At 37.0% G+C, this 16,783-nt stretch overlaps 1 protein-coding gene across 10 annotated transcripts in view; it reads right to left on the bottom strand.

Annotated features, from left to right (window-relative positions):
• LOC127426279 (succinate--CoA ligase [GDP-forming] subunit beta, mitochondrial) overlaps nucleotides 1-16,783 on the bottom strand; it is a 155,716-nt gene that overhangs the window by 84,592 nt on the left and 54,341 nt on the right. The window contains exons 1-5 of one of the 10 annotated variants that reach the window (XM_051672983.1): nucleotides 8,087-14,441; nucleotides 6,959-7,070; nucleotides 5,475-5,604; nucleotides 5,139-5,265; nucleotides 4,983-5,051 (exon numbers count right to left, since the gene is read on the bottom strand). The exons of 3 other annotated variants lie outside the window; for them this stretch is intronic. In XM_051672983.1, coding sequence (XP_051528943.1) covers nucleotides 4,983-5,051; nucleotides 5,139-5,265; nucleotides 5,475-5,492 — 214 coding nt within the window. In that variant the 5' untranslated portion in view covers nucleotides 5,493-5,604; nucleotides 6,959-7,070; nucleotides 8,087-14,441. Of the gene's footprint in view, nucleotides 1-4,982; nucleotides 5,052-5,138; nucleotides 5,266-5,474; nucleotides 14,442-16,783 lie in introns of those variants that run through there. 6 more of the 10 variants (XM_051672978.1, XM_051672979.1, XM_051672981.1 and 3 more) reach the window with 6 other exon arrangements.

The following is a 16,783-nucleotide window of genomic DNA, read 5'->3' as shown; positions in this document are numbered from 1 at the left end:
AGGAAGATGGAGCTGGCTTGATAAAACACAGACATTTATTGTTGCACTTTTCAGTTGCACACAATGAGGCCTCTTTTCAGCAGTACACAAAAGGTTTGCTTTTTTAGCAACACAACACTGACACGCAGACACACACAGACAGCTTCGTGCATCTCTCTCTCTCGTCTGCCACTATCTCCTCTCCTTAAATACTCCCGCCGGCCCTCACAGGAAACTAAGACCGGTGAAACTAACTTCTCCGGCCTATGACATACTCCCCACCCATTTCTAGGGAGGGAGCGTTGATGAGTCAGGATGGTCTCCGGGTCCGGCCCACACGTGCCTGGGAGTAGGAACAGGATGAGTGAGAGGAGAGGGGGAGAATAGAGAGAGAGAGGAGAAAGCAGATAGAGGAGAGAGAAAGGAGACAGAGACGGGCTCGCCAGCCCCGGACATGCCGTCGACTGGCCCTCAGCTCGCTGTACTGCTTCCATCCGCGACGCCGGGCGATGGAACTGGATGATGCAGAGCTCCAGTGCCACCAGATCAAGCACTCCCTCAGCATCGTGATCCTCAGTCAGCAGCGAGGACTCCTTGACGGCGCATCCTTCCTCCTTCCTGGGTTTCGGCACCAGTGTAACAATTAAGGAACTGAGGAGGCTGGGGCTGGCTTGACAAAACACATAGACATTTATTGTTGCACTTTTCAGTCGCAAACAAAAAGGTCACTTTTCTGGAGTACACAAAAGGTTTGCTTTTCAGCAACACCACACTCACACGCAGACACACACAGACAGCTTTGTGCATCTCTCTCTCTCTCGTCTGCCACTGTCTGCTCTCCTTAAATACTCCCGCCACCGCTCACTGGAACGCGAGACCGGTGTGGCACACAGGAAGACCTCATTCACAACTTATCTTCCCGGCCTCCCTCTGCCCAGACGCTGATTAACCCCGCCCTGCTCACCACACAAAGTTCTTAGTTTTCGTGACAAGGGAGGAAATGGTAGACGGCGAGATCCAACTCAAAAGGATATTGGATATTGATTTCTTTAGTGTAAAGATATCTCCAATAGACCAAAATCAGGGAAGATGCCATATTTAATTTGACATTAATGAAAACGAGGTTGTGAGAGGTACAGGTACAATGTGTTTACTGTGCTGCAGTATGTTTATGTCCTAGATCACATTTAATTTTTCACATTTTCTGGAATTTTTTTGTTTACTGGACATTTTTTGGACAGATGTATTTTTAATGTTTTGTCAGCTGAATGATCAATACTACAGTAGAAATCAATCCCTCACAGCCTTGTTTTTATTTGTGTCAAATTAAATATGATGTCTACCCTGAAAAAGGTGCATAATACATAATGCGTTGTAGGATTGAATGCAGCTCGACATGGGATTCAGCTTTCTACACCCCTCCAAAAAGTTTTTAGTTAAAAGCATTTGCCATCCACTGCCATAGATACACATTAATGGAATTCCTTAACTTCCTGCTAATTTCAGATTCCAACAACTAACCTAATTTAGAGACATTGTCCACTCATACTTCAGCACAGAGCCTCAACAAACATTCAGATAAACAAGCAAACAAAAAGATATGAGTCTGGGAAGAGGAGTGTGTATTTTCAGCAGTAATTTGATTTCAGATATTAGGCTGATCTCCAAAGGCATGTTTTTATGATGAGTCTTCCATGGCGGTCAGCAATTTAGTCATTATTTCTTTCATCATGGAAACATCACAGAGATGGAAGCACACGGCTGAGGAAATAATAGCTTGTCATGAGATGCTTTACTAAAACATTTGATCGAAATTGTGGTTGATACATTTTATCAAATTTGGTGAAACAGGGCCATATACTGTAGAGTGACTTTTGTGTGACTGAGAAGAACCTCACAGAAACATTACCTTGATTTTTTTAAACTGTACCAGGGTGTGTGATTTACATATGCACTGCATATGTAAATGCATGTAGCATCTTAGGAATCACTAAGGTCAAAGGTGAGTCAAATAAGTCCCTTGTTGAAAACACTTTCTGTTTGGTGTCGCAATCATAAGGGCTAAGCAAGTTTATGGTGAAGGTTTAAATCATGTCATATTTCCACAGCACACATCCAGATAAAATGTTTCATAGCCTTTCAGGCTGCCACAGGGACACTGAATTGGCACATGGTATAATGACTCCACAAAGTCATTAATGTCTTCATATGATCATAAAAGGCTGTCATGGTGGAGAATTAAAAATGAGTTCAAAGCAACTTTAAAAAAAAAAAAACGTGTTCTGCAGGCAACTGGGAAATAGAAAACAGAAGAGGAAAGAGAAAGAGAAGAAGAGCAAGTTTATTAGGTGACTGAGAGATGCTGTAGACCAAAAGAAAGACCTTTGAGATTAAAGGGGAGGAGCCAGGCTCCAAAATGAACACTTATCAAGCACCAAATTCGATTACAAATTAGGTTTGCCAGTAGAAGAAAAAAATTGCGCCACTCGCCACTTGGCCGGTAACTTTATTATCGTCTTTGCAATACAATGGCAGCGGACAGTACCTCACTTTAAAGCTGAAAAAAGACCCAAAAGTATCATAAAACTAGTCCATGTGCCTCATGCATTATATTTCAAGTTAGAGTGGGGTGATATGACGATATATATAAAATGTCAACTGATATAGATTTTGCTGTTTCCTGTATATCGTGTTATGTAAATATCCATTTGCGCAGCGTGGGCATATCTATCAGTGGGCAGGGCTTCACGTGAGACTGAGAGAATTGAAGAAACATGGACAGGGTTTTTCCGGCATTGACCATTTTTCTGCCAAACAAATTCAATGACCTTCACCGCGCATTTGCCGCTTTAAAAGTGCTAAATATTCTTCTCATCTGACACGCAAATTTTTCATGTGAATGTGGCATGTGCTGTTTCTGTGGCACACGCAGTCTCTGAAGCTCCAAAGTGCGTGCAAGTCCAGCAGGCTTTCCAATATTTGTGCTCCATAGCAGGATCACTCACACTATTCAATCATTTTGACCCAGGAAAACCCAAATGGAGAACGAAATCTCCACAGAATGGGATGACTCCCAAACAGGTCAAGAAAATGAAGAGGAGCTTGTTATTAAAACAGGTGCGACATCTGTGGTTTGCACGACGATAATCACTCGTATTACAATCAGTCTGTTTCACCACCTCAAAATTAAGCACGCAAAAGAACATTATGTATTTATTTATTTTTCAAGAAATTATTCTTATTTTCTTCAAGAAGTGTTTATTTTCATTGGATTTTTTTTTATTTATTTATTTTTTACTTATGTTTAATTTTCTTTGTCAAATTGTTCCAAAAAGTTTCTTGAGGAAAGTTTATAATAATAACAACAATATTGGTCAACAACATTTTAAACTGAAATGTGGCATTCTGTTATATTTGGCATTTTTATTTATTTACTTACATTGACATTGTTTGTCTTGTTCCAATTAAAGATGATGTAGTTTAAATTTATAAAGTATTTAATTCACTGACTTGAGTTCTAAAAATAGGCATTACAATATGGTTAATTAATATATGAACCAATTTTTATTGATTTTCCAGAAAACTTTTACTATATTGTGATCTATATAATTATCGTGATATAAATGACTCATATCGTGATATAAGATTTTGGTCATATCGCCCACCCCTATTTCAAGTCTTCTGAAGGTACACTGTCAGAAAAAAAAGTGCAAAAATTTTACCTTTAGAGGTATAATGGCTTGTCACTGGGGCAGTACCCTCAAAGGTACACCCGTGAACCCTTTAACATGGGTACATATTAGTACTCTTACAGCTTGTATCTTTTAGGAGGCAAATATTTACCCTTGGTGACTAACTTGGACCTCAGTGTTATGGTAATTGAATGTACCTTTGGAAAAGGTTCAAACTTGGCCTTTTAAAGGTACTGCCCCTGTGCCAAGCACTTTGTACCATATGAAGGGCAAATTTGTTCTCAATGCAGCATATTAAAAACTGCCAACATGATGTTTAATCACATTTATTAAATAACATGACACATTTAATAATTTAACATTTCTCACATTTTTATTCACATTGTCACAGAATTGACAATTTAAACATCTCAGAATCACAATTTGTCATCAAATATAGCAGGATACATATACATTTATTCAGCAATTTTGCTTAAAAAATATTACTACACAATTCATTTTAACTAACTTTTTAAATAGTCTTTAATACTTGCCCAAAAATGAAAATTCTGTCATCATTTACTTACCCTCATGATGTTTCAAGCCAGTATGATTTTCTTTCATGCACTGAACATAAAAAGGAAATGTCTGAATGAATATCACAGCCTGTCTTTTCAATACAATGGCAGTGGACAGTGCCTCAATTTAAAGCTTAAAAAATAACCAAAGAAACACATGAACCACTGTGAACGAGCTTCTCTCGTGCACTTCTTAACACGCAACAGACATAACGATTTTGACAAAAGTTTCAGATGGTTTCTTACCAAAACCTATAGTATGCCTTCAGACTACCTGAAACATGATGCACAAGTCACATAGACTACGTATGATACTTTTGTGTCCTTTAAGCTTTAAAGTGAGGCTCTATCCACTGGCATTGTACTGAAAGAACTGGCTGTGATATTCATTAAAACATCTCCTTACTGTCCCCAAACAAGAAAAGAAAGACATACAGGTTTGAAATATCATGACCGTGAGTAAAATATAACAATTTTCCTTTTTGGGTGAAATACACTTTTTAAAACATTTTAAGAATCACAATCAATTCATCATCAAAGAGTGTCATAGGCCTAAAAAAACATCTTGACCTGGGTAAATTATATTCCATTCAGAATCAACTTTGTGTATGCAAGAAGTGCGAAGCACAAGACATTGAGATTAAAATCTTAATGCAAAGAAGCCATGTGGTTTTTATACTTAAAATTCAAAAATAGAGGAATATCTTCTTTGTGGACCGGCAACTGTGAATACATATTTTAAGTCTTAGCCTACCTCTCTCAGTTAATAGTCTCTTCTGAAACACAGTGAATGTCTTCAAATGATTCTTCACCCACATCTTTGCTAAAACATATTTCAGGAAGAAAGCTTATTTTTCATGTAGGGATAAAAGTCTTTAAAAAGAAAGTATGCACTGAAGGCTGCTATTACCCCCTCTTCGATTGTTATTTCCCAACACACCATCCACTTTGATCAGGGCTTGAACCCTCCTCGTGAAAGCCATTTTCCAGTCAGTATCTACCAAGTGAATGGTTGGATATGGTGCATCAGCGTCACACTGTAAGAGGAAAACAAAATGTTGTCTGTCAGAACTGCATTATGCACTGTATATCAATCACAGTATCACAGAGTTACAGTATGCAACTATCCAAGCTTTACAAATTTTCTGACAGAACTTACAGTATAACATCATTCTGAATTAAACAAAATATTTGTTTGAAAATATTCACTACTCATATAAAGCAGCAGTAACACCACAGTAAATACCTGGTAGATCTTCTGCATGTTTCTGCTCTTTTGCTTCAATATAGATTTTGGCCAACAGGATTTTTATTGGAGAAAGCTCACGACCTCTGGCACAATACTGGTGAAGCCCTCCATGATAAACTGGCCTCAGCTGACAGTTGATAAATGGATTTGGTCAATTTCATAACATAACTGCGATTTGTTTTTAAAGTCTTAAGAGGAATAGTTCACCCAAAAATTAAAATGATGTCCTAACTCACCTTTATGTCGCTCCAAACCCATATACCTTATTCTTCTATGAAACACAGTGATGAATGTTTGAAGTCTTTATAGTGTTTATTGGCCAACATGTAAGTTGATAGTGACTCAAAGCTTTTTTTTTTTTTTTTTAAACATAAAACCAGAGTAAAATTAATCAATGCTACACACACTATATTTCAAGTTTGATCACAAACACAGTGAGGTTTTCAGCGCTTTATTGCTTTAATTTGTCGATGAATAATGATTTGGAATACAGTGCACAATTAATATAAAATACTTTTACTGTGGTATTTTATTTTTTTTTTTTTTTCAAGCTTGACAGACCAGAGAAACTATTCACTTGCATTATGGCAAATAAACACTGCAAAAAAAATTGAAATTCACCTTTCGTGTTACAAAGAAAAACATATGTGGGTTTGAAATGACATTAGGGTGATTTAACAATTACAGAATTTTCCTACTTGGGTAAATAATTCAACAACTTTTGAGCAATATAAAATATAAAAATGCCCAAGTGACAACAAAATTCTGTGTCCCTTGTCTTTACAATGTAGTTCTAACCTACTGTTCCAGGTGCTACACTGAAATCAAACATATATTTTAAAGGGATAGTTCACCCAAAAATTCTCTCATTATTTACCCTCATGATATCCCATGTGTGTGACTTTCTTTCTTCAGCAGAACACATTTGAAGAAAAAAAAAAAAATTCAGCTCAGTAGGTCCTTAAAATGCAAGTGAATGGAGATTTCTCTTTTGAAGCTCCAAAAATCACAGTCAGTCCACATAAATGTCATCGATTCGACTCCAGCGGTTCAATTAATGTCTTCTAAAGTGATACGATCACTTTTGTTGCGAAAAATGATCAACATTTAAGTACTTTTTAAATAAAATCCAACGCTCTGGGTAAGGTTCACGAGAGGGTGGAGTCCAAGCGGTCTCTCATGTGACGTATTCGCGTTGCTATGATACAGACGAAATCTCATGTTCTCCACTTGGTTGAGACATCCAGTATAAGCACACAAACTGTCTGTGATTTTTGGAGCTTCAAAAGAGAAATCTCCATTCACTTGCATTTTAAGGACCTACCTGAGCTAAGATATATTTCTTCAAATGTGTCCTGGCGGAGAAAGAAAGTCATACACACCTGGGATATCATGAGTAAATAATAAAAGAATGTTCATTTTTGGGTGAGCAATCCCTTTAAGCTGAGAATTGACATAAAATTCTCTGTGATATTACTTACACTGGAGAGTTTTTGCCCACCACAGTCATTTCATATTCTATCTCCCTTCTCTGCCATGAAAAAGTTCGCTGCATCCGATCTTGTCCTTAATAACCAAGGTGCCTGGTAGCATCTTGTCAAACACCACATGCAATAGAATATCACCTCAATAGAAAATGCATCCTTATCAATGAAAGCAAACTCCTGTTGGAGCCAAATAAAAAGTGCAGAGAAAAATACTTGTTCATTAGACAAATGCACAAACACAGTTTTTCTCATCTGAACTTAAATTTTAAAACCACACAAAGATACTCTGTTACTCTTCAGATATGAAGAGTATCGCTGCTGTCACTGCTTTTTTTATTTATTGTGAAATGCGCTATACAAATAAAAATTATGACTTAAAATATATTTCCTGTAAAAACATTATTGTGCACTTAAGGCCCAAATATACTCTACACAAGTACGTGAACGCACCTTGCAGCGCAAGCTCGATTTCACGCATCGTTGCGTTGTGAAATGTGTCGGAACCCAATTCATAACAACGCAAGTACACGCTACATTCTCAGTGTTGCCGCTAGGGGCGCTAGAGTGGATTTTCTTCTTTCAATCAACAACTGTCATGGCGGACTCAGGCAGCAATTTGAGTTAAATCTTTTCGAAAAATATATACAATTTTTTGTCCCCAGTCCATTCAAACAAACTTGTTTTTCTCCATGTCTCTCCCCACTCCTCAACTATCGACTCATCTACCACATCCAGGCTGCATCCGAAAACGTAGGCAGCTGACATGCTGCCTAATCAGTTAATGGCTTAACTGACAGCTGTTTTTAATGAATGGAACTCTTAAGGAACTGGTCTTCAAACAGTTTGAAAAGCAGCTTATTTTCATCCTGCCTCCGTATACTGATTCCAAATGCAGCATTTTCCAGGTTTCGGATGTAGCACCGGTTTCGTGGTCACACCTAAAAAATCTATTGCCCTCTTTTAGTCTGAGGTTTGTAACCGCCAGAGCAACGCAAGAGTGCACGTAATGTACATATGTACAACGGGATCATGTGTTGGACAAGCGCTCGCATCTGCATTTGTGAAGTATGTTTCGGCGTTTAGTTAGCTAGTTAATGTGTTATACTACAGAAATCCACTCACCCCTTACACAGATCTGTGACAGGCTCTTTGCAGTTTCTTCAGACTGTATGACTGTGCCCAAATTTCTCCTTTACTCCTCACCTCCTCAAGTATCATAGGTACATGCTCTACTCTGAATTTGTGCTTAAGGGATTGGTGCAAAGTATGCTAACACAAACAGAGAAACACATATAAACATGGTCAAGTATATCAGGCAAGAAATGTGATAATACTACTTGCATTCATTGAAATAATACTGTGGCTGAGTAAGCAAAAGTGTAATAAATTAACACTGTTTTTATTTGTTGGGCATTCAGAATTAAAGCTGGCATCTTTCCAATTGTGTAATTTAAGATTATATTATTATTGCTCGTGAACTGAAAACAATCATAGATGATACACACTCACTGTACAACACTTAAAGCAGTAGCTCTCTGGAGTGGTGATCAGTGTTCAACGGATGTTTCTGCACCAGTTGACACGTATCGTTTACATTACAAGATGCTGAATACATGGCACAAGGAAACAGTTCGACGGACAAATAGTTTTAATAAAGAAAGCATGAGAAAAAAACGTCTTGATGTGTGGTAACTATGGTATAAGCGGAATGAGTGTCTCAAACGTCGAATTATTGAAAATGTGTGCAAACCTGAGGTGTAACGGCCGCAACGCAATTACCACTATGGGGTGTGCATTAATTGTCAATAATCTGACAGTTCGTCATCTATTATTCCTTACAAAGCTTAAATAGGAAAACAATTAGTTGGATTTTGGCGGGATGGCAAATCTGGTTAGCACACGAACACGTCAACGGCCCCGATAACGACTGCCTAAAGGTGAACGTTACTGCCCACAAGCACATAAAAATTGGACAAATAGACAAAATACCAGCTAATTTTAACAACACATAAAGTTAAACGTACCTCTGAATTTCTATGCTTCTTCAGTGACTTGCATTCCAGCTTCTTTTAACTTGAGGAGAAGATCATCCTTCGACAATCAGTCAGAGATTCATCGTGTCCTGAGTGCGAATGGAGCGCCGTTCCATCCCAAAATTCCCACGCACAGTGCGAGGCAATGCAATCACATTTGACAAATTTTAATAAAGTCATATAAATAACCTGGTGCAGCTCCTCAGTTGCTCTTGTTTAGTTTGTATACAGTAGTAGACAATATAAGAATGTGTGCTCCTCACTGAAGATAAAATAAATTTAAATTGTTATTTTAAGAAAAAAACCCAGACCATTAAACAGCTCTTGTTTATTTTATATGGTTTAAAAGGGCATTTTTCTAAACCTGTTAGGGATTTAATTTCATGAATTTGTTTTATATTAAAAGCCATCATCTTGACACTCTAAATATAAACACTATAAAAACCAGAAACATGGTCAGACATGGATTAAGTGTTTTTTTCACCTCTTGCGGATGCCACAGACCAGTGAACATTACCTATTTTACTGTACAACATTTAATTTTATGTTGGTATTGGGTGATTTGCAATTGTGTGTTCATTGAATTGTTGAGGAGAATGCACAAAGTGAATTTCACGCACTTGCAGCGTTTGGCAGCCTTGAACCACCCCATCCCCGAAGCAAATAATTTGGTCACACTATTTTGTACCTCTATTTGGGGAAATGGCACAGACCAGGACCCTTTGTTGGTTGAAAATGTATTTGTACCTTATCTATCCCTAAAGGGTACACATTAGTACATTAAGGTGTAACTATGACCCATTGAAGGTACACCAAAATAAATTGTACCCTATGTGATCACAAACGTACCCTGACTGTACCCTTTTTTCTGACAGTGTATACAATACATTTTGGTAAGAAACAATGCAAAATATAAGCCATTTTGTGACCCAAGTAACTAAAGTTCTCACGTGAACACACAAGCCACTGTAAATGAGCTTCACTCAGATATTTGTTAAAATAACTTATTTTGTGTTCCACAGAATATAGCCCCCGTTTCCACCTGGTATTATGATGTGTCTCTGGTGATCCGTTTACATCTGGTCAGGCAAGACACATCGCTGTTTACACCTGGTCGATTAAATGCATCTCCTGTGACCACTTGTGTTCGGATTTGGAGAAGAGGGTCTGACGACATTTATCAATCACTATGTCAGTGTGTTACTGTATGATATTAAAGCACAACAAAGTCAGAAAAGACAAAGAAAATGCAAAAAAGGGTGCACTGTTTCACCCAGAAGCGGCTGAAATTTAATCTAAGCACAAATGCAATATGTCAAGCAGAATTATCCGTTATTTTAGTGTATTACCTGTATGAAAGAAGCTACAGGTGTTTGTGCTTCTCATCTGTGTTGATATCAGACACATTGAAGAAGATCCGTGAAGACCTCTTGTGAATGTATCCACTTCTTAAAATTTTCAGATTGGATGGTTATTTCCTTTTAAAGCTGCTCATAACCGGCAATTATTGTTTCAGAGTAGTGGTTGATTGACAGGGGAGGGGTGGAGCTTCACTGCTGCCAGGAAGCATAAAGGACATATTAGCATTTACTGCCCACATGTGATCAGATCACCCCATATGAGATACCCATGGTATCTTAATACCAGGTGTAAATGGGGTAATAAAAAGTAATATGGGATGACATAAGGGTGTGTAAATTATGACAAATATTCAATTTTGGTTGAACTCTCCTTCAAAAAAAACATGTTGCTTTTTCACTGTCAACATGGGGATGGATGTGAAGAGTTCACACTTTAGGTGATGATAAAGACCCACTATCACTACTCTGTGTTCAGTTGGAAAACACTGACAGTGAAATTTTAGGAGCTGTCACATATTGACAGCTGCTGTATTGACACTATATTAACATTTATGGTTCAAGGTTAGGACGCTGTGGGGTACAATGTCTGCCGTCAAACTGTTTGAGCCAATTACCATGTTCTAAAAGAGTTGACACAATTAATTGTAGGCAATTGTGTGGTCATGCACAACTGTATAATTATAGATATCTTCCACAGAATTGCAGCAAAACCAAACAACACTGTGGAATTTGCAGGTTTTTCCTGGGTCAAAAATGGTTTTTGGTGGTGGCTGACATATAAGATCATCCACATGCTTTAAGTTGGTTCATTACATTATTGCAATTTATCAATATTTAACATAATCACTTAACTAAATTTCATTTTTACACTGGAAATGGCAAACTGAGGCACAATATTGAGGGAAGCCTGGCTGACAAGCGCACATGCACCAAAGCTGAAAATTTTTGCATTGGCAGTCTCAGAAATGTTTTCAGTAGAGAAAAACCATTTATTTATCAGCTCTAAATAAAAAGCGCCCCACCATTTGCCAAACTAGTATTTGGATACTAAATTGAAAGATTATTTCCATAAATGGCATCAGTTAAACAGCAATTTGGTGGTGATATTGTGTGAATAAGATGTGATGCTTATACCAGAAATGTCTATATGTCAATTTAACATAATGATCGTGTGATAGTGGCTACTGGAACTTACAGAGAGAATGCATGAGACTTGAGTTTAATATTAAACTACTTTATCAGTGGTCGCACTACAACACAGTTATAGATGCCACATTTTATAAGACAAATTAACAAGACTCTGTAGTCATCAAGAGCAGTCAAACTCTGTAAAATACTAAAAATATTTGCATTGTGATATAACTAAATGACTAAATCTGATTTAATATAATTAGTGCATGCATCTGCAAGTGTATAAATAATGTATATACTGTGGGATCCAAAAGTCTGAGACCACTAGTGAAAATGCTTCTATTTTGCTTTTTTTGAATGAAAAGGTGAATTTCAAAATTGACATCAGAATGCATTTATGTCAAGTCCCTCTTTTGCTTTAATTTTAACATGCACTCAAGCTGGCATGGACTGATGATCTGGAATAAAAGTTAATGTTATCCCAGCATGATGTGAAAATTTTCCAAAGAGCATCTTGGACTTAGGGAACAAAGGAATTTTCGTACAAAAGAGCAAACATGCTCAATGTCACAAATCGTACATCCTAAAACTTTTATTCCAGATTTACATTCGATTTTGAATTTCAGATTTTTAATGTGGTCTCTCATGTTTGGACCCTTTTGGACTGTATTTAGGTATGTCACCTAGGGCTGGGCAATAAAACGGTATCGATATTTATCCGGGGGGGGAATTAGATATCAATGATAAACTTTTGAGTAATTTTCTATGTTTTGCCTATATTCTACATTCCAGATGATCGAATTAGGTCTCGCTAAAAATGGATTATACACATAACTATAATACATAAGTTATACAACATAACTAACTGAATCACAGTCATTAAATAAGCTGGCTAGAAAGTATTTGCTGGCTAGCGGCTACATAGGCCTGCTGTCATATAAACCAGTAATGAGTCTCATTAGCTGCTATCTAGCTATACGTTTAATATGATATCGTTATGTACTGAACAAGAAAGCAATGAAAATGCAATACAGCTATGGAATGAGCACAAAAGCAACTCTGATGTCAACACCATTGCTGTTTATTTATATACTATTTAGTTTAACGTTTTTTCATGACCTGTAGCGCTGTCACATGCAGGCAAGAAAGTGTTAATTCATCTTATGTTTCTTGGCGGTTGCATTTTAATTCACAGAATCCATTTATTTTCCATAGATTAATGATGTGAGCTACAAATTAAAAAGTGGAGGAAGCCTATGGCCTGTGATTTTATGGCTTTAAAATGAGTTTGTAGTACTGTGCAAAAGTCTTAAGAGCACATAAGGTGTTTCACAAAAGCACTTGTCTTAAGATCGTTATTTATATCTTCAGCTTTAGTGTGTCAATAGGAAATATAAATGTTAGACTCCCAAACATTACTTTTGCAAATAGAAAAGATTAGAACAGAAGAACAGGGAGCCCTGCAACAGATGCCATGGCCCCTACAAAGCCCCCCACTGAACATCTTGTCAGTCTGAGATTACATAAAGAGACAGAAGCAATTGAGACAGCCTAAATAGACAGAAGAGCTGTGGTGAATTCTCCAAAAAGCTTGGAACATCCTATCTGCCAACAACCAAGAGAAACTGTGTCCAGGTGTACCTAGGAGAATTGGTGCTGTTTTAAAGGCAAAGGTGGTCACACCGAATATTGATTTAGCTTTTTTTTATGTTTACTGGACTTTGTATGACATTTAGTGATAAATGAAAACTATTTATGTCATTATATTTAAAGACATCCTCACTATGCAACATTTTTCACAAGTGCCTAAAACTTTTGCTCAGTACTGTATATCATCCAGGGTCTTGTTATACTGTACCAACCTTGCAACATTTTACAGTTCAACATACAAGCACGACATACTCATGTTGACAATACCATCTCACCAATCACCAGAGTGACACTTCAAATGCCATAAAGAAAGCTGCCTTTTTTGATTGTTTAACCTGAAGCTACACATCAAGTCACACCTTAAGATATGTGAACTTGATCCAGACATTTCTTCACCACAGCTATATTTACTTGCAGCTCATGTCTGTCTGACTACTTATGAGTTTGTTTTCCATCAGACTGATAAAAACCTGTGCACCCATACTCCCAGAAATTGTGTAGCCAATCAGATTGTAGTATGCTGATTTTGAGAAAGCTCTTGCAATGTTTGTGTTCAATACGCATCAGACAGTCTGTGCATGTTCTGTGGGCATGCCAAATAAGACTGGGTACTTCTAGGAGCAACAACAAAAAATATTTTGTAGATAGAGTGGGCTGACATACATTTAAAGATATAGTTCACCCAAAAATGAAATCTCTCATAATTTACTCTCGTGTCATACCAGATGTGTATGAATAACGAAAATGTTTAGAAAAATATCTCAGCTCTTTAGGTCCATACAATGCAAGTGAATGGTGGTCAGAACTTTGAAGGTCCAAAAAGCACATAGTGGCAGCATAAAAGTAATCTACATGACTCCAGTGTTTAAACCCATATCTTCAGAAGAGATATGATAAGTGTAGTTGAGAAACAGATCAATATTTAAGTCCTTTTTTACTATAAATTTTCCTCCCTGCTAAGAAGGTTGTGATATGCACAAAGAATGCAAATCTGCCTTTATGTGCTTTTTGGACATTCTGGCCACCATTAAATTGCACTGTATGGACATACAGAGCTGAGATGTTTTTTTCTAACAATAGTAATTAGTGTTCTGCAGAAGACAGTCATTTACATCTGGGATGGCATGACGGTAAGTAAATGATGAAAGAATTTTCATTTTTGGGTGAAATATCCCTTTCACTTTAATGCAGAAAAAAGACAATACAGCTCACAAAAGTTTGTATAATGCAATGCTGTTTCCATACCATTGAAATCAGAGGTTGATTGATATACGTTTTTTAATGGCCGATGCCGATATCCAGAAAACAGGGTGGCCGATACAATACCGATATATCACACAATTTAATATAGTAAATAACAAACATAAAATTAATGAATCTTATTTAGCACTATATTTACTCAATTTCACACAAACTTATATTAATAAGTTATATTAATAAACTTTTATTATATTTAAATATCTTTAACAAATAATATAGTATTTTTTTTTCCTGATTTCTGTTTAGTCATAAAATGTTTGTAATTTATTTCTGCATGAAGAAATTGTTAATATATTACAAAGAAGGAAATGACAGTACACACAGTAGTCCAGCAACAATGAATGGCATTTGCGCATCACCAATCGCATTTTCTCATAAAAGACCCAATCAAACTAATTGTACATGCAGTACACAGTGAAAATGGCATTTACTCATAGTGCACGTGAAGCACTTTTACTTTGAAGTTGCACTCACGCGCTCGTGCGGATCCAGCAAGGGCAGCAGCAATCTACTGAGAGTTTAAACGCAGTGGATCTCCTGCTTGGATTATCACGGACTGACTATCATGATTTGTGAATTATTAGAGGAACATTTGATCCTTATCCTGAAGTTTTTATTCTGGCTGATGGAATACGTGCTTCAGAGGAAGATATTAGATTAGCGCTGGACAGGAAGAAAACGCTGGAGTTTCGTCAGGTTTGTGAATTACATCTGTTTAAACAAGATATCTGCATATTTGCAGACAGTATATGATAGAAGTTTTACTGATATTTGCCTTTTTATCATTAGACAAGACAGTTAAGAGATACAGGGAACTGTTGAGGAGAGAGATGGAGAAGGAAACAGGCGAGCACTTTACATGTCATGGCTCTGTAATGTGGACCGTTTAAATGAGACTTTGTTGCACACTATTATTGTAGTAATGGCACGTAACAATAAAAACGAACTGCGATTGGTCGTTTACATGTCTCAGACGCTCCTTCAAATGGGAACATTTATTGAACGATGCCTTTAATTAAAAAATTCCAAATATCGGCCGATTTATCCGCCTCGGCGATATATCGGTCAACCAGTAATTGAAATTGCTTTGAAAAACTTTAAATTACAAATTATTTATTGTTTTATCTATGAAACACAATGCAAGAAATTGTAGCTCTTAAAGACCTGTTACTGACAATAATATCCATATAGCAACAACAACTTTAGTGTATATCAATAAATATTTCAAATAAAAAACATTCATGATCATCATCATCAGTGTTCCAGTGCGTTGGAAATCTAATGACCCAAAAATATGTTTTCTTGACAACTGGCATCAACTCTTTGTGTGTTCAAAGTTAACCAAAGGGTTGACTTCACAAACACATTGTGTTTGTTCTGTATACAATTTGATTATCTCATTAAATAACTGAACTGAATGCTAAACGAGCAAACTTCATTAAATCAGGGTAAAATTTGCATTACTGTCATTTTAAATTTAAAATGCGGGCAAAAAAATTAAGCATTAAAAAATATCCCTCTGAGCCAGAGTTTAGAATAGACAAATAAACGAATGCTTACTGAAGTGAAATACTGTCATGTAACAGAGGGGGAAAAAGAAAAAAACACTACATGTAGCAACAAATTTGATTGTAAAGTTTCAGTTGCATTGGAAGTAATTGCAATAATACAGACACCCCCCAGCCCTAGAACTCCTCATTAATGAGCTCAAATTAACTTGAAGCTTATTTAGCAATGACAGCAGTCAGTAGAGCTGGGTTGCTTCTTCAGCTTCTCTGTTTCCTGCCCCTAATGTTTCTCTGCATGTGGACATGACTGCGGGGTAAGAGACACAGAGGTGCCCTCTTGTTTGATATTTTTCTGCGACAGCACTGGGGCTGCGGTAATAGGGTGTGGTGAGAGGAGACTATACAGTTCCAGACAGCTAAACGAGAACAGAGATCCCTCACGTGTGTTTAAGACAGTAAAATGGGTCAACGCAAAGAGAAACATACTAAACAGAAGAACTGAGTTGGGCGGAGTACTGTTTCTCAGGTTGAACATCATGTGTACCTACAGATCAAATATTAGAAAGAGCCAGAATGTTCTGAACTTCTGTGTGCACTGTAGTCGATGTGATTACTGCAGAGCACGGTATTATTGTTATACTCATGCAATGGAAAAAACGTCATCAACATCATCCACCTAGAAAAAAACATCATCAATGCTGATTGCTGAAAGGAATGTGCCATCTCCCTAACACTCAGTGTAGTCACATCATTGGCCCCCATAAGCAAGCAAATTAAATGCTGAACTCTCTGATGTGTCTAGGAAAATTTCTGTGAAAAGATCAAGTCAAATGGAACTATTAAACTTTATAATGATGAAGCAAAAAACACCCTCAT

Source organism: Myxocyprinus asiaticus, chromosome 35, assembly GCF_019703515.2.
Source record: "Myxocyprinus asiaticus isolate MX2 ecotype Aquarium Trade chromosome 35, UBuf_Myxa_2, whole genome shotgun sequence".
Classification (NCBI taxonomy): domain Eukaryota; kingdom Metazoa; phylum Chordata; class Actinopteri; order Cypriniformes; family Catostomidae; genus Myxocyprinus; species Myxocyprinus asiaticus.
The sequence above is the reverse complement of the archived record's forward strand: the minus strand, read 5'-3'. Positions and strand labels throughout refer to the sequence as shown.